The 23,959-nt window shown below is 41.3% G+C and overlaps 1 protein-coding gene across 1 annotated transcript in view; it reads right to left on the reverse strand.

Moving 5' to 3' along the window:
* arfgef2 (ADP-ribosylation factor guanine nucleotide-exchange factor 2 (brefeldin A-inhibited)) overlaps window positions 1-23,959 on the reverse strand; it is a 66,407-nt gene that overhangs the window by 24,551 nt on the left and 17,897 nt on the right. Inside the window, exons 10-25 of the mRNA XM_061902731.1 lie at window positions 22,682-22,916; window positions 22,405-22,504; window positions 17,885-18,024; window positions 16,110-16,218; window positions 15,850-16,039; window positions 15,037-15,148; window positions 11,815-12,020; window positions 9,914-9,998; window positions 7,786-7,957; window positions 4,873-5,024; window positions 4,659-4,787; window positions 2,731-2,889; window positions 2,497-2,644; window positions 2,335-2,431; window positions 1,026-1,066; window positions 774-943 (exon numbers count right to left, since the gene is read on the reverse strand). Of these exons, the coding sequence (XP_061758715.1) occupies window positions 774-943; window positions 1,026-1,066; window positions 2,335-2,431; window positions 2,497-2,644; window positions 2,731-2,889; window positions 4,659-4,787; window positions 4,873-5,024; window positions 7,786-7,957; window positions 9,914-9,998; window positions 11,815-12,020; window positions 15,037-15,148; window positions 15,850-16,039; window positions 16,110-16,218; window positions 17,885-18,024; window positions 22,405-22,504; window positions 22,682-22,916 (2,245 nt within the window). The remainder of the gene's footprint in view (window positions 1-773; window positions 944-1,025; window positions 1,067-2,334; window positions 2,432-2,496; window positions 2,645-2,730; window positions 2,890-4,658; window positions 4,788-4,872; window positions 5,025-7,785; window positions 7,958-9,913; window positions 9,999-11,814; window positions 12,021-15,036; window positions 15,149-15,849; window positions 16,040-16,109; window positions 16,219-17,884; window positions 18,025-22,404; window positions 22,505-22,681; window positions 22,917-23,959) is intronic.

Consider the following 23,959-nt stretch of genomic DNA (forward strand, 5'->3'; position numbering starts at 1 on the left):
TGTTAAGTGACGGTGCTGTCTCAAGCTTGGCAGAGTAACTGTGTTATACTCTTCCATATCAGTAGGTGGCAGCCGATAGCTGATTGCTTTGTAGATTTCGGGGACAGCAGGAGGTAATGTGCAGGTAAAAAGGTATGGAATGCTTAAACCAAAAATAAACAAAAGGTGAGTGACCCTAAGAAAAGGCATTGAAGGTTAGGGAAGGCTATGCAGAACGAAACTAAAACTGAACTGGCTACAAAGTAAACAAAAACAGAATGCTGGACGACAGCAAAGACTTACTGTGGAGCAAAGACGGCGTCCACAATGTACATCCGAACATGACATGACAAACAACAATGTCCACACAAAGAAGGATAAAAAGTGCATTCAGGAAGTTGATGGATTGTGAGAAAGAAAAATCTGTCAGCCTATAACAGGCCTTCAATTGGCATGAGCAGCCTATATATCACAATATGCACAGTAGTAATAATACTATATATATATATATATATATATATATATATATATATATATATATATATATATATATATATATATACATAGCACTTTTCTAGACACTCAATGCGCTTCACAGAAAAGTGAGAACTCATCCTTGATAGGCGCCGCCTTCTCTTTTTTGATTGATTGATATATTGATTCAAACTTTTATTAGTAGATTGCACAGTTCAGTACATATTCCGTACAATTGACCACTAAAAGGTAACACCCCAATACGTTTTTCAACTTGTTTAAGTCGGGGTCCACGTAAATCAATTCATGGACATGCTCACCTTGTTGAAGTGGTCACCGATAACCTGCCAGATCCGAGACCACTGTAGCCTGATGCGGTTCATGTTGTAGTAGGAGATCTCCACTATCTTCTGCAGGCTGAACATCCTGGGCTGGTGGGTGGAGGCCAGCTCGTCCATGGACACGGCGCACAGCCACCTCACAAAGTCCACTGCAAAGAAGAATGAGGAGCACAGCTGGTGAGAAAGGGGCTGGATGTGGTAGGCGGTCACACGACAGGGAGGTGGGCTCACCTATGGCATTTCCATCCAGTCTGGTAGAACCAGTAAAAATCCTGCAAATAACAAAAGAAGCGTTAGCGCGTAGCTCAAAATGAATGACCACGTTAAACGGGAACTGCACTTTTTGGGAATTTTGCTAGAGATGTCCGATAGTATCGGACATCATAAATATCGGCCGATAAATGCTTTAAAATGTAATATTTCCACCCGGACAACATTATTGGTGGCCTGCCTTAAATTCCTTTCCTATTTGGCACTCCGCATTAAGGGTTGGAATTGGGGGTTAAATCACCAAAAATGATTCCCGGGCGCGGCACCACTGCTGCCCTCACCTCCCAGGGGGCGATCAAGGGTGATGGGTCAAATGCAGAGAATAATTTCGCCACACCAAGAGTGTGTGTGACAATCATTGGTACTTAAACTTTTTAACTTTAACAATTTCACAAATAAGTTGCTCCGGAGTATATGTCGCACCCCCCGGCCAAAAAAATGAAAAAAACTGCAACTTATAATCGAAAAAGACGGTACATAACTGCACGTGTTCATTCTTAGTTTTGATGTGACAATCTACAATGAAAATAGCCATGAAAATAAAGAAAACGCATTGAATGAGAAGGTATGTCCAAACTTTTGCTCTATACCAGTGGTACGGAACCTATGGCTCTGGAGCCATTTGTGGCTCTTTTGATGACTGCATCTGGCTCTCAGACAAATCTTAGCTGAAATTACTTAACAGGATAAGTAATTTATAATTTCGCTTGTAATCTCAGTGTTAAAAATATCGTTCAAAATATAAAAGATTTTCATGCATTTTAATCCACTTGTCCGTTTTCTACCGCACCTGTTCAAGAAGTCGCATCAATGGTAAGATGTATTTGATTTATTATTGGTTAGCTTCAGAATAACAATGTTATTAAACAGAATAAGAGACTGATTATACTCTAAAAATGTTGGCGTTACTTAAAAATGCACACATTTAGTTGTATTCGGTGTTAAAAAAATATTATATGGCTCTCACGGAAATACATTTTAAAATATTTGGCTTTCATGGCTCTCTCAGCCAAAAAGGTTCTCGACCCCTGACCTATACTGTACACTTAGTGTTTAAATAAAACGTCGATGGAGGATTTTAGAGCACTTTATAGGCAGAATACAGCAAATTCCATCAGCTCTATTGTGAGATGACTTTTGCTAGCCATTGTTTACAATTTAGAATGCTTTAAAAAGAAGACGCACGTGTGTTCTTGTCTCACATAATGATTGTGAATGACAGGCAACATCTTAAAAAAGTGCAGTTCCCTTTAAAGATTGTATGGCTCACCTGTCCACAGCTACAACAACACTTTGAGAGCTTGTCTCTCCCACAGACTCCTGCAGGTGAGCCATCTGACGCCTGTCCTGATTGCCCACCAGGTTACCTGCGACACACCCAACATTCAGAAGAAGCGTGGAAACATCCCTGTATCGCTCTCTTTACACCCACCCAGCCCGAGAGGCATGAATTCCTCTGTGCCCGAGGGCAAGCCCCTGATGCCGGCCTCCTTGTCCCGAACCACTCCTGATATGTAGCGCGTCTTCACCCCCGTGCCGATCAGCTGAGCCAGTTCCAGTTGACTGATACACCTCAAGATCTGTCACAAACAACACATTGTCATTTTTTAATGAGAGTTTTTTATCAAATGCTACTTTTTTTTTTGCTGTGCTCGTCAACGCGGACCTCGTGCCAGGAGTTGCCCAGGTAGTTTCCATCCGTGTGAGCCACAGTGATGAGGGTCTTGATGGTGTCGATGTTCTTCTGCTTCATCTCCGTGATGCTGGAGCTGGCGGTCAGCAGGGTGAACCTGGCCAAGGCTTGGACGTAGGCGTCGCGCTCCAACTGCAGTCGGCAAAACACAGACGCCGGACATAAATACAGGCGACTGATTGGTTGCCGCGATGAAAGCAAACAACAATGAGTGAATTATATTTTTATAGCGCTTTTCTCTAGTGACTCAACGCGCTTTACATAGTGAAACCCTAGGGGTGTAACGGTACACAAAAATTTTGGTTCGGTACGTAACTCGGTTTAGAGGTCACAGTTTGGTTCATTTTCGGTACAGTAAGAAAACAAAATATAAATTTTTTGGTTATTTACCAAATTTGTAAACAATGGCATAACGTACATATACACACAGGGTCCATTGCCAGGGTTAATGTGGTCAACATATATGAAACAAAAACTAAATAGTGAAGTGAATAATTTTTATATAGCCCTTTTCTCTACTGACTCAAAGCACTTTAAAATGTGAAACCAATTATCTAAGTTATATTTAAACCACTGTGGGTGGCACTGGCAGCAGGTGGGTAAAGTGTCTTGCCCAAGGACACATTGGCAGTAACTAGGAGGGCAGAAGCTGGGATTGAACCTGGAACTCTCAAGTTGCTGGCACGGCCAAACTACCAACAGAGCTATAAATAAGATAAGGCTCAGATTGGTTTCTTAACAAAACCTTTCTACATATAAAGTGCTTTTTTTGATTGATTGAGACTTTTATGAGTAGATTGCACAGTACAGTACATATTCCGTACAATTGACCACTAAATGGTAACACCTCAATAATGTTTTCAACTTGTTTAGGTCGGGGTCCACGTTAATCAACATTAAACTGCCTCAAGTTGTAAATAAAATAACAAAACTTTTCTTCTACATATAAAAAGTGCAACTTTAAACAGTTTCAAGTCAACTCAGCCTCAGATTAACTTTACTTTTCCCCCCCAGCCTGGCTAACTTGGCAGTAAGAGGATACAAGGGCTCATTGTTCTTCCACCATAAAAGTGGGTCAAAATCTAGTTTTTAATGCAATATGGACTTAAATCTGTTGCTATAAAAACATTTGTTATTGCTTCAATAGGAGAGGCTGCTTGAATGCGGTGGTGACGCTTCAAATGGGTTAGCATGTGTTATGAGAGTAGCGTATGTGTGTGTGTGGCCCTTTTATATGTGACAGCATGTGACGTCAGTGAGTGTGTGGGCGAGAGGAGAGGGAGCGGTAGTGAGTGCGGGGAGTGGCTAGTGTTTTGTTGGATTAGCTGTATGCAAGACCTCAATAAAGCCACGATTTGCAACTAATTGCCGGACTCTTCATTTACCCTGGAGTCCGGAGCTGTGGAGACCCACTGCCGGGTAGAGTGAAGGGTGTTGCCCCCGAGAATACATCAGCCCTGGAGGAGTGTCTCCCCTGCGCGTGTTGTCACAAGCAGCAGCTGAACAATGTCGGCAAACCTCCGTCCTCCATTGTGGAGGTGTTCCCAAACAGGAGATCTTAACGAGGCAGGAGGGTCTTCCAGCTCTGGCTTTTACATGTTGTCCTAGCCCGGTCGCTGCTAGCATGTGTACTAGTTCGGTACACCTCCGAACCGGACCGATACCCCGTACCGAAACGGTTCAATACAAATACACGTACCGTTACACCCCTATGAAACCCGTTATCTAAGTTAGATTTAAACCAGTGTGAGTGGCACTGGGAGCAGGTGGGTAAAGTATCTTGCCCAAGGACACAACGGCAGTGACTAGGATGGCGGAAGCGGGGATCGAACCTGGAACCCTCAAGTTGCTGCCACGGCCACTCTACCAACCGAGCTATACCGCCCCATAGTAAGACACACCTGCATGCTGAAAATGCAGGCAATCCTGATGGCGCATCGAATGCCCTCCAGACACAGCGAGGCCACGTCTGGGTCGTCACAGTCCTGAAGGCCCACACTGAATGCTGCTAATAGGGGGGTCCATGCCAGCTGGAAGGTGGACATAATCGTAAACACACTGCTTGAAACACAACACAAACTCGGGAAAAAAAAAAAAAAGAATAAAGTACAGCACCTTGAACATGGGTCTGACGTGCTCCAGGTGTGTGGCGCTGAAGAACGGCGCCTGAGCGTGGCTGACAGCCTCCATCAGAGCTTTGGCGGTCTTGGCCATCTGCTCCATCTCCATGTTGTACAACAGGCGACGCTGCTTCTCGCTCGCCACACCTAATAGCCACGATGACAGAATTTAAATACAAACTCCAAAAGCAGTAAAGTTGGCACGTTGAGTTAATTGTAAATAAATACAGAATACAATGATTTCCTAATCATTTTCATTCAATATTCAATTGACTGCAAAGACAAGATACATAACGTTCGAACTGGAAAAGTTTGTTATTTTTTTGGAGTTTGATGCTTACAACATGTTTCAAACAAGCTGGCACGAGGGGCAAAAAAGACAGAGAAAGTTTAGGAATGCTCATCGAACTGATGAACAGGCTGGGGGGTGCCATTAATGGGTACAAAAGCAGCTTCCATGAAATGGTCAGTCAAGGATGGGGCGAGAGTCACCACTTTGTGGACAAATGCGTGAGCAAATTGTCGAAAAGTTTAAAAAAACACATTTCTCAATGGGCATTTGCATGGAATTTAGAGATTTCACCATGTACTGTCCGTAATTTCATCAAAAGGTTCAGAGAATCTGGAGAAATCACTGCAGGTAAGCGGCTAAACCCGTGACCTTCGATTCCTCAGGCGGTACTACATCAAACATATCTTTTGGAGCAACATATGTTGCCATCTTAGCAACGTTATCATGGACGCCCCTGCTTATTTCATGCAAGACAACGGCAAGCCATGTGTTACAACTGCATGGCTTTGTCATAAAAGAGTGCGCCACCCCACGCCTTCACCACCGCTGGATTCCCCTTCGGTATGATGTTCAGCTTTATAGCAGCAGCAGGCCGGCCTACAGGGCCCCAACCTGTCTCCCCCCCAGTTGCGAGTTGTTGTGATTATATGTAACATGTTTATGTGTGCTATGGCAAATTAGTTTTTTTCCCTTGGACTCAGTCTGGACCATCTTTCAAGGGTAAAGCCTTTGACTGATATTGTGGAGAGGCGGGGCCGGCAGTCCGAAAGCGAGGCAGGGCACACAGGAGCCCGCTCCAAGATGGCGGCGAGGAGCCGTGGACGGCGAGCCAGCGGCGAGGCGGGGCGCACCAGGATCGACGCCGCAAACATCAGACGCGTGAATCACCCAGCTGGGCACAATCAAACAATCCTTTCACACTGTATAAAAAGGGCTGCAGCCATGAATGTGAAAGAGAAGAGAGACGGAGAGAAAAGAAGGCGCAAGCAAGAAGCGGATGCTGAGCGGGAGAGTCAGAGAGCGCGAGGAAGATGACATTACAAGAAGCTGAAAAGCCAGATTGGAAGAGCGAGCAGCAGACGGAAAGGCTGAAAAGCAACCGGCAAGAAACGCATTCTTTGAAATAAAGAAGTCTAAACCAGCTCGCCGTTATGTCCTTCCTTGATGGTCCTTGGAACCTTCCCCCCTTTCCCACTATCACCTTTTTCCCACCTTTTTTAAGGAGGACCTTAAATGGCTGATCCGTTGGAGGTCCTTTCTTGTCTCCCTGTAACGTATGTATACATACATATATATATATATATATATATATATATATATATATATATACATACATATATATATATATATATATATATATATATATATATATATACATACATATATATATATATATATATATATATATATATATATATGGGCTTCACGGTGGAAGAGGGGTTAGTGCGTCTGCCTCACAATGCGAAGTTCCTGCAGTCCTGGGTTCAAATCCAGTGTTGGGGCACTGTGATGAGGTGGCGACTTGTCCAGGGTGTACCCCGCCTTCCGCCCGATTGTAGCTGAGATAAGCGCCCCCAAAAGGAATAAGCGGTAGAAAATGGATGAAAATGCATTTTTAGACAATGTGATTTGCCTGAGCGGCTAGGAGACTCTGAGAGTAAAAAGCAAGAAGTGGTAGAAAATGGATTAGAAAGGACAGATTTAAAACATTAAAAATAAAAACATTTATTTATTTACTTATTTTTTTTAAACCTGGGACGTCCCGCGGGCCAGATCTCGAACGCTGGCGGGCCGGAGTTTGGGTGCCACTGGTCTAAGCCGTATGTTTTTATATTTGACTTTTTCTTCTACTGTTATCGAATAGCATTATTTTAGTTTTACTGAGATTCAGAAATAGTCTGTTTTTGTTCAACCATATTTTTATTTTGTTAATTTCCTAATACTATATAGCGGTGATTCTCAAACTGTAGTACGTACGCGGGCTCCCATCTATCCATCCATCCATTTCCTACCGCTTATTCCCTTTCGGGGTCGCGGGGGAGCTACAATCGGGCGGAAGGCGGGGTACACCCTGGACAAGTCGCCACCTCATCGCAGGGCCAACACAGATAGACAGACAACATTCACACTCACATTCACACAATAGGGCCAATTTAGTGTTGCCAATCAACCTATCCCCAGGTGCATGTCTTTGGAAGTGGGAGGAAGCCGGAGTACCCGGAGGGAACCCACGCATTCACGGGGAGAACATGCAAACTCCACACAGAAAGATCCCGAGCCTGGATTTGAACCCAGGACTGCAGGACCTTCGTATTGTGAGGCAGACGCACTAACTCCTCTGCCACCGTGAAGCCCGGCTCCCATCTAGTGGTACACCAAATAAGTCTGTAAATATGTACATCATTGTTGATGATGCTTGTGTATTGTGTGTAATGTTACTTGTTAATAAAACAACGACCTTGTTTTTAATGAGTACTTGGGCCTTGGTCATTATGATGGTACGTGAAGAGCCAGGTGTTTTCTGATGTTGTACTCGGAAAAAAGTTTGAGAACCACCGCTATATATGACTATAATATTAACAAAGAGATAAAAGTTCCTACTGAAAGACTACTTACTCTGCTTGTTGGACTTGGGCGTGATGGAGAACTCCTTGCTCTCCTTCATTGCGATCTTTTTGCCGGCAATCTCGTGGTATATGGAGGACAGATACTCTTCAGGCAGGTCTTTACTGTCGTTGATGCCGCGGTTCATCTTGATGTACTGCTCCTTCGTCATCTTGTTCTTCACCTAAACAAACCATGACAACATGGAGCACCCAAGTCTCAGCGGACACCTTTTCTATTTGTTTTGGAATAATAATGTGAAAATAACAACACAACACAAGTGTAATGTTAATTTTGACAGCAGTTTGTATAAGACAATGTTGTCAAATGTTTGCACTGTAAAACGGAACGGGAATTTCACAATATGACGACATTGATGATGCCGCACATTACCAGAAAGCATCTTGCATATTTAAGAGTCTTATATGTTTGACTTGCATAACACATTTATTCAAACATATGTGAGGACATGTTAGCATCTACAGTTTGTATGCTAACGAGTTGTTTGTCCATAATTCAAACACTACTCCTCTAATACATACCTTTCCAAATGTGTATATGTTACATTTTTAAATACATTGTCACTTAGTTTATCAGAGTCTTTTTGTTTAGTTTGGTTCTTTATTTGTTATCAGATACATAGTTTTAGGGTAAGGTTGATTTTTTTTAACTTTTTTTTTAATTTTTTTATAACTAATATGTAGTGATGCTCCCATGGCAAAATATGTGGGACGGGCCTCAACTTTCATGTCTTTGTGATCATGTTCTGTTTTGTTTTTGACTCCATTAGTTCCTGATTTTGCGCCCCCTGGTTTGTTTTAGTTTCCATGACTACCAATTAGTTTTCACCTGTCATGTCACGCACCTGGTTCATTTGCACTCGCGCACCTGTTTTCAAGCACCACAGCCCTATTTAAGCCTGTAGTTGCCAGGCAGTCAGCCTGGCGACATCACCCTCTATCACCTCCTACACACCCACGTTATCCATGCCGATGATCCATGCTCTTTTTCGGTCCAAGTACGTTTTTCATGCCATCCATCCATCCATCCATCCATCATCTTCCGCTTATCCGAGGTCGGGTCGCGGGGGCAGCAGCCTAAGCAGGGAAGCCCAGACTTCCCTATCTCCAGCCACTTCGTCTAGCTCTTCCCGGGGGATCCCGAGGCGTTCCCAGGCCAGCCGGGAGACATAGTCTTCCCAACGTGTCCTGGGTCTTCCCCGTGGCCTCCTACCAGCTGGACGTGCCCTAAACACATCCCTAGGGAGGCGTTCGGGTGGCATCCTGACCAGATGCCCGAACCACCTCATCTGGCTCCTCTCGATGTGGAGGAGCAGCGGCTTTACGTTGAGCTCCTCCCGGATGGCAGAGCTTCTCACCCTATCTCTAAGGGAGAGCCCCGCCACCCGGCGGAGGAAACTCATTTCGGCCGCTTGTACCCGTGAACCCGTTTTTCATGCCATAGTTTGTAAGTTTTGTTTTATGTTCATAGTTCTCCCATTGTGCGAGTTTTTGTTTTCATAGCCAAGTTTGTTCTCCGCCTTGTGACTTTTGTTTGTTCTTTTTTATAGTATAATCGAAAGATGTCTTTACTTTCAAGCCGTATCTGCTCCAATCGCTTTGCACCACGGGAAAACAATCCACACCATAGTCCGAGTCTTGACATCAACGTTGGCAATGTTCAGAATCCAGGCTAAAAACACTTATTTAATTGTGCCTTTGACAACAAAGTATTTTATCTGCAGTATTTGGTTAATTTTGATTATGATGTTTTATACGATGATTTTATTTATTGCGATTTTAATATTAATTATAATTTTGCCTTCTTTAATTTTCTGTAAAGCACTTTGAATTGCCTTGTGTACGAATTGTGCTCTATAAATAAACATGCCTTGCCTATCCTTGTTATGTCCCCTTTAAAGAAGAAAGCATAAAAGGTCATCTAAAAAATCCTTGTCTATTTCAACTATTATCCGTAAAAGACTTATTGACACTAAAACGTTTGTTGTAATCCATTACTCGATTAAAGGAACAAATTAATTGATAGATTACTCAATTATAAAAAATAATTGCTATCTGCAGCCCTGGAATATACACTCTAGAGATGAAGTATATTTAGATGAATATGATTGCATTCTTACCTGAGGACTGTGCAGGTCTGTGGTGAGCATAATGATGGAGTATGCCAGCACGTAAGCGGTGTCTGCACTGGCGAACAGAGTTTGTCTGTACGATGAAAGGAACATTTTATACTGTTACTACCTTTATGAGCCACAATTTGTTGTTCATTTTCATAATACATGTGCTGTGATGTACAAAACCCAAAACCAGTGAAGTTGGCATGTTGTGTAATTCGTAAATTAAAACAGAATACAATGATTTGCAAATCCTTTTCAACTTTTATTGAATTGAATAGACTGCAAAGACATGATATTTATGTTCCAACTGAGAAACAAATTAAATTTTTTTGCAAATAATCATTAACTTAGAATTTAATGGCAGCAACACATTGCAAAGAAATTGGCACAGAGGAATTTTTACCACTGTATTACATGGCCTTTCCTTTTAACAACACTCAGTAAGTGTTTGGGAACGGAGGAGAACAATTTTTGAAGCTTCTCATGTGGAATTATGTCCCATTCTTGCTTGATGTACAGTTTAAATTGGTCAGCAGTCTCCGTTGTGGTATTTTAGGCTTCATATTGTACCACACATTTTCAATGGGAGACAGGTCTGGACTACAGGCAGACCTGTCTAGTACCCGCACTCTTTTACTATGAACCCAGGCTGTTGTAACACGTGGCTTGGTATTGTCTTGGTGAAATAAGCAGGGGCGTCCATGATAACGTCGCTTGGATGGCAACATATGCTGCTCCAAAACCTGTACGTACTTTTCAGCATTGATCGTGCCTTCACAGATGTGTAAGATACCCAACAATACACCCCCATAACAGATGCTGGCTTTTCAAATTTGCGCCTGTACCAATCTAAATGGTTCTTTTACTCTTTATTACGGAGGACAAAACGTCCACAGTTTAAAAAAAACAATTTGAAATTGGACTCGTCAGACGACAGAATACTTTTCCACTTTGCATCAGTCCATTTTAGATGAACTCGGGCCGAGCGAAACCAGCGGCGTTTCTGGGTGTTGTTGATAAATAGCTTTCGCTTTGCACAGTACAGTTTTAACTTGCATGTAACAGATGTAGCGACAAACTGTAGTTACTGACAGTTGTTTTCTGAAGTGTTTTAAGCCCATGTGGCGATATCCATGAATTAACATGATTACCGCGATTACCATGAATTGATTAACGCGGACCCCGACTTAAACAAGTTGAAAAACTTATTTGGGTGTTACCATTTAGTGGTCAATTGTACGGAACATGTACTGAACTGTGCAATCTACTAATAAAAGTATCAATTAATCAATCAATCCTTTACGCACTGATGTCGGTTTTTGATGCAGTACCACCTGAGGGATCAAAGGTCCGTAATGTCATCACTTACGTGCAGTGATTTCTCAAGATTCTCTGAACCTTTTGATGATATTACGGACCGTTGATCGTGAAATCCCTCAATTCCTTGCAATAACTCATTGAGAAATGTTGTTCTTTAATGGTTCGACAACTGGCTCATGCATTTGTTGACAAAGTGGTGACCCTCGCCCCATCCTTGTTTGTAAATGACTGAGCATTTCATGGAAGCTGTTTTTATACCCATTCACGACACCACCTGTTCCCAATTAGTCTGTTTTAGCCTGTGTATCCGTTTGATGAGCATTCCTCAACTTTCCCAGTCTTTTTTGTCACTTGTGTCAGCTTTTGTTGAAACATGTTGCAGGCATCAAATTCCAAATGAGCTAATATTCACCAAAAATAAAGTTTTCCAGTTCGAACGTTAGGTATCTTGTCTTTGCAGTCTATTCAATTAAATGTAGGTTGAAAAGGATTTGCAAATCACTGTATTTTGTTTTTATTTACTATTTCAACAATGTGCCAACTTCACTGGTTTTGGGGTTTGTAAGTCACGCTGACTTTCTCACCCCTGGTTGCACTCCAGGTATCGAGCAGCAAACTTCTCCATCAGCCTGTCGATCTTCTGGGCTTCGCCCGGCAGCCGGAAGCCTTCCAAGAAGACTCGTAGGGCAGACACAAAGTCCCCCCCGCAGAAATTCAGCTGGTCCACGTAGGCGTACATCACCTCCTTGTTGAACTTGATGTTCTCACCCAGGAACTCGCCGACCTGGGTCTATAAGAGCGGATTATGTTAGCAGACAGCAGGTCATTTATGAGCAAGTCATTGTACAACACAGCAGCAACACAACCTATGTTGTAATAGTGGTAAAGTGCAGAGTCAGCATTAATAGTGCTGATGAGTTCATTCTAAACAACGGTATGACACGTGTCACAACAGGAGCAACATTTTATAGTGCATGCAGAGCTAGGTGCTGACCACTTTTACTTCACATTAACATACAGTGGAACTTCGATTTATGAACCCCTCAAACCAAATTAAAATATGCTTTGATGTACAAACCTTATGTCTGTGTACAAGCATTTCATCCACCCATTTTGTGCCCACCAGTACGTGCGATGTGTGGTTTGAAACACTCAGGAAGTATCCACGGTGTTGTCAAATCTGCCCTCCTCCTTTCCGTTGTGCGCCAAAAAGATTAAAGTGGATTATATTTTCTATTCCTAATCATTACTGTGGCCTGGCTGTTAAGGTATAGAGCAGGGGTCGGGAACCTTTTTGGCTGAGAGAACCATGAAGCCAAATATTTTAAAATGTATTTCCCTAAGAGCCATATAATGTTTTTTTTAACACTGAACACAACTAAACATGTGCATAAGTAAGACCAACATTTCCAGAGTATAATAGGTCTCTTATTATTTGTATTAACATTGTTATTCTGAAGATAACTGTGGAGGGGGCGTGGCCTGCGGGCCTGCAGCAAAGCGGGATGTTGCCAGGACCGGCCTCGAAATCAGCGACAGGTGCGTAGATGGCCCACCTGAGCCTTGTTATCTAATCACCTGTCGCTCTGTTATAAGCAGCAGCCAGGAGGAGAGACGGGATTGAGGCTGGAGCCAGAGCGCGAGTGAGGACGAAAGAGAAAAAGACAATTGCTGGAAAGCAACTGAGAGAAAAATAAAATAAAACAATATTGTAACCCTAAAACAGGCTCTTGGTGGTTTGAAGAACCCCAAGGAGCGCAAGCCCCACACTAACCAATAATATATAAATTACTTTTTACCATTAACGCAACTTCTTGAACATAAAAAAAAGCATGAGAATGTTTTATATTTTGAATGTTATTTTTAACACTGTGATTACAAGTGGAATTATTCATTACTTATCCTGTTAAGCAATGTCAGCTCAGATTTATCCGAGAGCCAGATGCAGTCATCAAAAGAGCCACATCTGGCTCTAGAGCCATAGGTTCCCTACCCCTGGTATAGAGTTTCAAACTGAGTGCACCACAGTGCTAGTCACAAATGTGTGTGCGTGTCGGCAGGGTCGGCTAAATTCGAGGACAACAGTTCAGCTGTTGTTTTGGCTTTGTTATTAAATACAACGTTGATCCATCACCCCCTTGTTATGTTTGTTTGATAAACAGTACTGCATATCACTTTATATTGTGTTCAAGTGTAATCTTTCACCCATTTTGTGCCCACTTTATGGGTGGGCTGATCATTGTTTGTCAGCAACCACTGTTAGCCACTGTGCTCAGTGCTACTTTATGTGCGGTTTAGCCTTTTTATGACCCTTTCATAGTTTTGCTATCTGGATATGAGTCCGAAGAAAGCTATAGACGAGCGATGTGTGGTTTGAAAAATTCAGGAAGTATCCAGTGTTGTCAAAACTGCCCCCCTCCCTTCCACTGTACGCCAAATAGATTAAACAAAAAGGTAAAGTGGATTTTATGTTGTATTCCTAATCATCGCTGTGGTGTTGCTGTTAAGGTAAAGAGTTTCAAACTGAGTGCACCACAGTGCTAGTGACAAACATGTGTGCGTGTTGACAGGGTGGATGAATTCGAGAACAACGGTTCAGATGTTGTTTTGGCTTTGTTATTAAATACAACGTTGATCCATCACCCCCTTGTTATGTTTGTTTGATAAACAGTATATGTCATATCACTTTATATTGAGTCCAAGTGTATAATCTTTTACTAAAATATGGACTTAAAGGCCTACTGAAACCCACTACTACCGACCATGCAGTCTGATAGTTTATATATCAATGATGAAATATTAACATTGCAACACATGCCAATACGGCCGGTTTAGTTGACTAAATTGCAATTCTAAATTTCCCGCAGAGTTTATTGTTGAAAACGTCGCGGAATGATGACGCATGCGCGTGACGTCACGGACTGTAAGGAAATATTAGCGCTGCACCACTCGCGGCTAGAAGTCGTCTGCTTTAACCGCATAATTACACAGTATTTTGGACATCTGTGTTGCTGAATCTTTTGCAATTTGTTCAATTAATATTGGAGAAGTCAAAGTAGAAAGATGGAGTTGGGAAGCTTTAGCCTTTAGCCACACAAACACACGGTGATTCATTGTTTAAAATTCCTGGAGGTGAAACTTTACTATGGATCAGAGCGGTCAAAAGAACATGGATCCCGACCAAATGTCAACCAGCAGTTTTCGGTGAGAAAATTGTGGTAAAAAGTCGCCTCTTACCGAAGATCAGCTGAGCTTGCGCCGTCCATACAGCTGCCGTCGACTTCCCTCAGACACTGGCCTCAAGACACCCGTGGACACACCCCTCCGAATATCAGGTACTATTAAACTTACTAAAACACTAGCAACACAATAGAAAGATAAGGGATTTCCCAGAATTATCCTAGTAAATGTGTCTAAAAACATCTGAATCCGTCCCAATGCAATTGCCTTTTGTTTTTCTAGTCCTTCGCTATCAATATCCTCAAACACGAATCTTTCATCCTCGCTCAAATTAATGGAGAAATTGTCGTTTTCTCGGTCCGAATAGCTCTTACTTCTGCAACTCGTGACATCACGCCCACATACTTCCGATAAAGGCAGGGCTTTTCTATTAGCGACCAAAAGTTGCGAACTTTATCGTCGATGTTCTCTACTAAATTCTTTCAGCAAAAATATGGCAATATCGCGAAATGATCAAGTACGACACATAGAATGGACCTGCTATTCCCGTTTAAATAAGAAAATGTCATATCAGTAGGCCTTTAAGTCGAGGTCCTATTGTATATAAGAAGATTTAGTCCTCTCACCGTGTCCAATCTGTCCTCCTTGTGAAGAAATTCTGCAATGTTCTCAGCAGTGGAGGCCAACATGCCCTGGTCCTGAAGGTACTGGATGCCTCGTTTTGGCTTTTTGTTAAATCTGGATGGAGACAGCAAAGGGAATGTTTGTAAACAACAAACGCCACACTGCAAAAACTGAAATCTAAGTAAGATTAAAGATCTCAAATAAGGGTGATATTTGCTTATTTTATGTCTGATAAGATAGTTCTTCTCACTGAGCAGATTTTATGTTAGAGTGTTTTACTTGTATTTAGGGTTTTGGTCCTAAATGATCTCAGTAAGATATTACAGCTCGTTGCTGAGGTTTTATACCTATATTGAGTAAAACCTGCTTGAAATTAGAAATTCAATTGTTTCAAAGCTGTGTCATCAACACTCACAAGTATAATACAATTTTTAAAGTAATAATTTCTTACTTCAAGCATGCCAAAAAAATCATGATGCCGAGCGCATATCATTATGTCGAGATAATGGCACTAACATTTACTTAATTTAAGAATATTTTTCAACATATTGAGCAAAAAGGTCTCTTTTTTTCCTACCAAGAAAAGTGCACTGGTTATTAGTGAGAATATATTTATTTTAAGGTATTTTTGGGTTCATTGAGGTTAGCTAATTTGACTTGTTTTGGAAAGTCTTGACAAGCCAAATGTTCTTGTTCTATTGGCAGATAATTTTGCCAAGTTCAAATAAAACACACCTAATTTTTGTATTTTTTTTCTTGTTTTTTTTTTAACACTGACTTTTTGCACTGCATCGTTGTGATGCAGAAAGACTCACAGTTCGATGCCGTGCTCGATGATGTCCTTCTGCTGTTTGATGACCTCGTACTGCTCTGGGTGGTCCAGATGAGAGGGCGGGACTCCTGAGGACACCGTGGAGTCCAAGGAGCCGACACTGTCCCTGCGTCCGACCAGCTGATCCGGAAGCTTTAACTCGGATGTGTCGTTCTCTGACGGAGGATCCTGGCCTACCAGGAGGCGCCCAACAGAGATGTAAAGCGGTTCTGTGTGGACGTTAGGAGGACGGTGCACACTTACCAAGGTTGGCCTGGAGGTTTGGGTTGACATACATGTCTTTGCTCCACTCCACCATACATTTAAGGATGGACACCAGACACTCTAAGCCCTTCTTACGAAGGCTGAGCTCCTGTGGGGACGTCATACAAACACATTTAAGCCTTATATAAGATATATTGTATTCTACAAACCCCGTTTCCATATGAATTGGGAAATTCTGTTACATGTAAATATAAATGGAATACAATGATTTGCAAATCATTTTCAACCCATATTCAGTTGAATATGCTACACAGACAACCTATTTGATGTTTAAACTGAAAAACACTTTTTTTTTTTGCAAATAATCATTAACTTTAGAATTTGATGCCAGCAACACGTGACAAAGAAGTTGGGAAAGGTGGCAATAAATACTAATAAAGTTGAGGAATGCTCATCAAACACTTATTTTGGAACAACCCACAGGTGTGCAGGCTAATTGAGTATAAAAACAGCTTAAAAAAAAAAAGCTCAGTCTTTCACAAGAAAGGATGGGGCGAGGTACACCCCTTTGTGCACAACTGCCTGAGTAAATAGTCAAACAGTTTAAGAACAACGTTTCTCAAAGTGCAATTGCAAAAAATTTAGGGGTATCAACATCTACGGTCCATAATATCATCAAAAGGTTCAGAGAATTTGGAGAAATCACTCCACGTAAGCGGCATGGCCGGAAACCTTTTTCATAGAAGCCCCTGCTTATTTCAGCAAGACAAGGCCAAGCGACGTTCAGCACGTGTTAGAACAGCGTGGCTCCGTAAAAAAAAGAGTGCGTGTACTTTCCTGGCCTGCCTGCAGTCCAGACCTGTCTCCCATTGAAAATTAAGCGTAAAATACGACAGCGGAGACTCCGGACTGTTGAACGACTGAAGCTCTAAAACAAGAATGGGAAAGAATTCCACTTTTAAAGCTTCAACAATTAGTTTCCTCAGTTCCCAAACGTTTATTGAGTGTTGTTAAAAGAAAAGGTGATGTAACACAGTGGTGAACATGCCCTTTCCCAACTACTTTGGCACGTGTTGCAGCCATGAAATTCTAAGTTAATTATTATTTGCAAAAAGAAAAAAAGTTAATGAGTTTGAACATCAAATATCTTGTTCTTAGCTGTAGTTAGGGAACAATGATGAATAAAAGCAGTTTAAATACATAACATGTATATCAGAAGGTAGTTCTGGTAGTGTGACTTAACAAATAATTACAGTATAAAAGTATTTTTTACTTGACATTGACTATGCCTGACATCCATCCATCCATTTCCTACCGCTTATTCCCTTTGGGGTCGCGGAGGTCGCTGGCGCCTATCTCAGCTACAATCGGGCGGAAGGCGGTTTACACCCTGGACAAGTCGCCACCTCATCGCAGGCCCAACACAGATAGACAGACAACATTCACACTCACATTCACACACTAGGGACCATTTAGTGTTGCCAATCAATCTATCCCCAGCTGCATGTCTTTGGAAGTGGGAGGAAGCCGGAGTACCCAGAGAGAACCCAAGCATTCATGGGGAGAACATGCAAACTCCACACACAAAGATCCCGAGCCCGGGATTGAACCCTGACTACTCAGGACCTCCGTATTATGAGGCAGACGCACTAACCCCTCTCCCAACGTGAAGCCTATGCCTGACATTGTGATAAAAATTCCCACTGAAATGCAATGCTTCTAAAGATACCATTTCATACTGCCCCCTAGTGGCTGTGAGCAGTATACAGGTGACATCAGAGCGACCTGATTGGACGTCCAGTAAGAGGGTGTACCTGCAAAGCAGTCATGCCCAGCTCCTGACCACTCCTGCCTCGTGCTATTTTGGACAGGTCGTTGACCAAGCGCTCAAAGATGTTGGCGGCGTTAAGGTCACAGTCGTAGTTGACGTAGATATCCACCACGCATTGGGCGTCTGCAAGCAAACATATGATCAGCAAAGGTTTTCTAATATGACAACATGCAATAAATGAACACAGCAACTGATATCATTGACATTTTAATGCTGAAAACTTAAATTTTTAGCTGTTTTTTTTATTTATTTATTTTACATAATTTAAGGGTTTTTTAATATGCAATTCAACTTTATTTGGTTTACTAAAGAAAACAAATTAAAAGCAACAATTGTAAAACAAATGATGCGGCCTGAGAGAGGGTGCTAAATAAGGGTGTGAATATTTGGGCTCAACGATTTCCTCAGCTTCCAATTCCTGGGGTGACGACTTGATTCAGAATCAATTCTCGATTCAAAACAATTCACGTTTCAAACCGATTTTCGCAATTATGTGTACATATCCGATATTGTCCAACTCTTAATTACCGATTCCGATATCAACCGATACCGATACATACAGTCGCGGAATTAACACATTATTATGCCTAATTTTGTTGGGATGCCCCCGCTGGATGCATTGAACAATGGAACAAGATTTTCCAAAATAAATCAACTCAAGTTATGGAAAAAAATGCCAACATGGCACTGCCATATTTATCATTGAAGTCACAAAGTGCATTATTTTTTTTAACATGCCTCAAATCAGCAGTTTGGAATCTGGCACATGAGGAGGAATTTGGGACAGGGTGTGTGTGGGGGTGGTAGGTGTAGCGGGGGGGGTGTATATTGTAGCGTCCCGGAATAGTTAGTGCTGCAAGGGGCTCAGAGTATTTGTTTTGTTGTGTTACGTTGCGGATGTTCTCCCAAAATGTGTCTGTCATTCTTGTTTGGTGTGGGTTCACAGTGTGGCGCATATTTGTAACAGTGTTAAAGTTGTTTATACGGCCACCCTCGGTGTGACCTGAATGGCTTTTGACCAAGTATACGTTGCATTCACTTGTGTGTGTGAAAAGCCGTAGAAATGATGTGATTGGGCCGGCACACAAAGGCAGTGTCTTTAAGGTTTATTGACGCTCTGTACTTCTCCCTACGTCCGCGTACCACTTCGTACAGCGGCATTTTAAAAAGTCTTCAATTTTACTTTTTGAAACCGATACCGATAATTTCCGATATTACATTTTAAAGCATTTATCGTCCGATAACGTCGGCAGCCCGATATTATCGGAAATCTCTAATTATGTGGTATGATAATTATAATTAAACTTTTTCAAATACAAGTTAAAAAAGATAATTCAGGTTGTATAAAGAAAGCATGAAAACATATTTTTTAAATTGATTCTTATAAAAATAAAAAACACTTTATTAACTAAATGATTAAAATGTTTCCATTTATGAAATTTATGAATCGATTTGGAATCGTAATAAATAAGAATTACAATTTTTTTGTGCACCCCTAGCACTAACCTTTTTGACATGTAACTAAAACCTGTTATCATTCAGTATGTTAAAATTATAACTGAACAAATAATTACCAATGAACATTTCATATATTTTATTTAAATATAATGGTATTTTCATGATGTAAAATAAAGTGCATGTTAAAGTGTAATCATGAAACTAGAAAATTCCTGCGAAAATTTTGATGGGCCTGCTAGATGTGCTCTGGACCTGTGGCCGGGGGTCGTCGGAAGCTGCCGTACTTTGAAGATGGTGCCGAGTGTCTGAACCCATGAGTTTTAGGTGTAACTGTACAAAATGGGACCTAGCCTAGTTAAAGTTAAAGTACCAATGCACACACTAGGTGTGGTGAGATTATCCTCTGCATTCGAACCATCACCCTTGATCACCCACTGAGGGGAGCAATGAGCAGCAATGGTGGCTGCGGCCAGGAATCCCTTTTGGTCATTTAACCCCCAATTCCAACCCTTGATGCTGAGTGCCAAGCAGGGAGGTAATGGATCCCATTTTTATAGTCTTTGGCATGACTCGGCCGGGGTTTGAACTCACGACCTACCGATCCCAGGGCGGACACTGTAACCACTAGGCCAGTGGTTCTCAACCTTTTTTCGGTGATGTACACCCTGTGAAACTTTTTTTAATTCAAGTACCCCCTAATCAGAGCACAGCATTTTTGGTTAAAAAAAAGAGATAAAGAAGTAAAATACAGCACTATGTCATCGGTTTTCTAATTTATTAAATTGTATAACAGTGCAAAATATTGCTCATTTGTAGTGGTCTTTCTTGAACTAATTGGAAAAAAAAGATATAAAAAACACTAAAAACTTGTTGAAAAATAAACAAGTGATTCAATTATAAATAAAGATTTCTACACATAAAAGTAATCATCAACTTAAAGTGCCCTCTTTGGGGATTGTAATAGAGATCCATCTGGATTCATGAACTTAATTCTAAACATTTCTTCACAAAAAAAGAAATCTTTAACATCAATATTTATGGAACACGTCTACAAAAAATCTAGCTGTCAACACTGAATATTGCATTGTTGCATTTCTTTTCACAGTTTATGAACTTTCATTCATATTTTGTTCAAGTATTATTCAATAAATATATTTATAAAGGATTTTTGAATTGTTGCTATTTTTAGAATCTTTAAAAAAAAAAAATCTCACGTACCCCTTGGCATACCTTCAAGTACCCCCAGGGGTACGCGTACCCCCATTTGAGAACCACTGCACTACGACACTGAGCAGATCAATAGCATGATTATATTAAAATGTAACACTGAGCATGTGTGGTAATGACGCCATGCTAACAGTTAGCATGTCTCACCTATCAAGTAACGTGAATTTAAGGTGTATGGCTGTGGAAGTAAAGAAAAAAGTGAAAAAACACCCCAAAAAAGTTAGCATGCTAATATTATTATTAGTGTCATGGACCAAGTTGTTTGACTCTGGGGTAAACGGAAGCAAATTTAGTTTAAAAATAATCATGCGTATGTTAGCTTGCGCCAAAAGTAGACAAGTGCATGAACAAAATGAGGGGTTAGGCACCGAGTTATGTAAAAGTATGGCTGAGCTACAAGAGGAGGTAATCTAGTCTTTTTGCCGTTCGTCGCATAGCAATTGTCCATTAAATGGGTACCGCATTTTCCGGAGTATAAGTCGCACCTGCCGAAATTGCATAATAAAGAAGGAAAAAAACATATATAAGTCGCATTTTTGGGGGAAATTTATTTGATAAAACCCAACAACAAGAATAGACATTTGAAAGGCAATTTAAAATGAACAAAGAATAGTGAACAACAGGCTGAATAAGTGTACGTTATATGAGGCATAAATAACCAACTGAGAAGGTGCCTGGTATGTCAACCTAACATATTATGGTAAGAGTCATTCAAATAACTATAACATATAGAACATGCTATACGTTTACCAAACAATCTGTCACTCCTAATTGCGAAATCCCATGAAATCTTATACGTCTAGTCTCTTACGTGAATTAGCTAAATAATATTATTTTATATTTTACGGTAATGTGTTAATAATTTCACACATAAGTCTCTCCTGAGTATAAGTCGCACCCCCGGTACCATGAAACTATGAAAAAAAACTGCAACTTACAGTCCGAAAAATACGATACACATTAAATTGGCCCTTTTTTTTTTTTAATTCGTGAATAGCGTCACTATGGGAACACAAAATGTTGCCCACTTAAAGTACCGCCGTAGCAGCGAGTGAGACCTTTCCAATGGTACAACACAGTGGTTCTCAACCTTTTTCAGTGATGTATACCCTTAGAACATTTTTTTTTAATTTAAGTACCCCCTAATCAGAGAAACGCATTTTTGGTTGAAAAAAAGAGAAAGAAGTAAAATAAGTGAAGTGTGAAGTGAATTATATTTATATAGCGCTTTTTGTCTAGTGACTCAAAGCGCTTTAGATTGTGAAACCCAATATCTAAGTTACATTTAAACCAGTGTGGCTAGCACTGGGAGCAGGTGGGTAAAGTGTCTTGCCCAAGGACACAACGGCAGTGACGAGGATGGCGGAAGCGGGGATCGAACCTGGAACCCTCAAGTTGCTGGCTTGGCCACTTTACCAACCGAGCTATACCGCTCCAAAATACAGGACTATGTCATCAGTTTCTGATGTATCAAATTGTATACAATTGCTCATTTGTAGTGGTCTTTCTTGAACTATATGGAAAAAAAAAGATATAAGAATAACTAAAAACTTGTTGAAAAATTGTTGCTATTTTTAGAATATTTTTAAAAAATCTAACGTACCCCTTGGCATACCTTCAAGTACCCCCAAGGGTACGCGTACTCCCCTTTTGAGAACCACTGGTATAACATATGTGGGGGCTCGCTGGCCGATCCGTCTCATATTAATCATAACAGAAACGTGCGGAACTATAATAATAAAAGTTGAAGTATGTGGAATAATATTATGGGCTGCTTACGTTGCAGCAGGCCCATAATAATATAATGCCGACGTATACCTGCACAGATGCGTGTTAGCGTCTGGATGACCATCCACTTGTGCTCAAAAGAGCTTGTTGACGTCTCCAGGATTGTGAGGAAAATCTCCCGAAAAAAAACCTGAGGCACAGTAGAAAATAAGAATTAGATATTAACATGTTTAAATACACCAACAGGTACTTCAATCCGTGTCTTCAGACATTAATATTTAAAAATACGAAACATACTAACATTGGGTCATGTACTTCAGTCTGCAACTTGAAATATGAATATTTTCAAATATGTTAAAATACGTGCCTCGATTTGCCTCTTCAGGTGGACCTTAAAGTGTGACAGCAGAGTGAGGAAGATGGCCAGCGACAGTTCGAACACCTCGGGCACAGAGGAGACTCCGTTTTTGGACAGCGCCACGCACAGGTACTGCTTGATGGCGTTGACGAACATGTCGTGGGTGCGGAACACGGGCCCGGCGCTCTGCAGCACCGACAGCAGCAGCTGCAGCGACACGATCTTGGAGCGCAACTCGTGGGACCTGCACAGAACATCCATGAAATAAAGCATAAGGAAACTTGGATGGCACAGATGTGGTGCCAGTACAGTAGAGAACTGTAATGTATCCCACAGGGCATTCTAAACTTGTTTATGTTCATCAATTGTCAACAAAAGCTTAAATAAGAGAGATTTTTTTCAACCCATCAAAAAATAATATATCAAGTGGACTCTGTGTGAAAAATGGCATTTGGCAATTAATTATTTCTCCGGGTTCTACTGGTCAATCAAGCAATCAATCAATGTTTACTTATATAGCCCTAAATCCCGAGTGTCTCAAAGGGCTGCACAAGCCACAACGACAGGTTGTGGCTTGTGCAGCTTCTTTGCTATCATCAGGGCAAGAAAAAACTAAACCCAATGGGATGACAATGACAAACCTTGGAGGAGACCTGGGCGACCGGTGCGATGGACGTCGAGGGGATCTAGCATGAAGCAATAACATAAGTAATAACACGATGTACTATGATAGCATGCTGATAATGTTTATCGGCCAATACGCAAAAGTTCCAACATCGGTATTGCATCGGTTGTTAAAAAGTTTGGGGTAGCCTTATTGTGCCTAATTTCATGTTTCCAATACATTTGTAAAAACACAAATTCTTCATTACGAGAGACATAATTAATCAATATTACATCAATAAATTGTATTAGAGTATTTTCCGTACTATAAGGCGCACTTAAAATAATGTTTTTCCTCAAAACTCAACAGTGCGCCTAATAACCCGGTGCGCCTAATATACGGATTAATTCTGGTTTTGCTCACCGACCTCAAAGCTATTTTATTTGGTACAGGGTGTAATGATACGTGTGACCAGTAGATGGCAGTCACACATAAGAGATTTAAGGTAAGGGGTATGATGGCAATATTACCCAAGTAAACAACACCAACATTTTATATGTAATAATCCATCCATTTTCGACCGCTTGTCCCTTACAAGGTCGCGAGGGGTGCTGGAGCCTATCCCAGCTGCACATGGGCGGAAGGCGAGCTACACGGATCGGCGGACAAGACTCCCGCTCACA

The sequence above is a fragment of the Nerophis ophidion genome, linkage group LG06, assembly GCF_033978795.1.
Source record: "Nerophis ophidion isolate RoL-2023_Sa linkage group LG06, RoL_Noph_v1.0, whole genome shotgun sequence".
Lineage (NCBI taxonomy): Eukaryota > Metazoa > Chordata > Actinopteri > Syngnathiformes > Syngnathidae > Nerophis > Nerophis ophidion.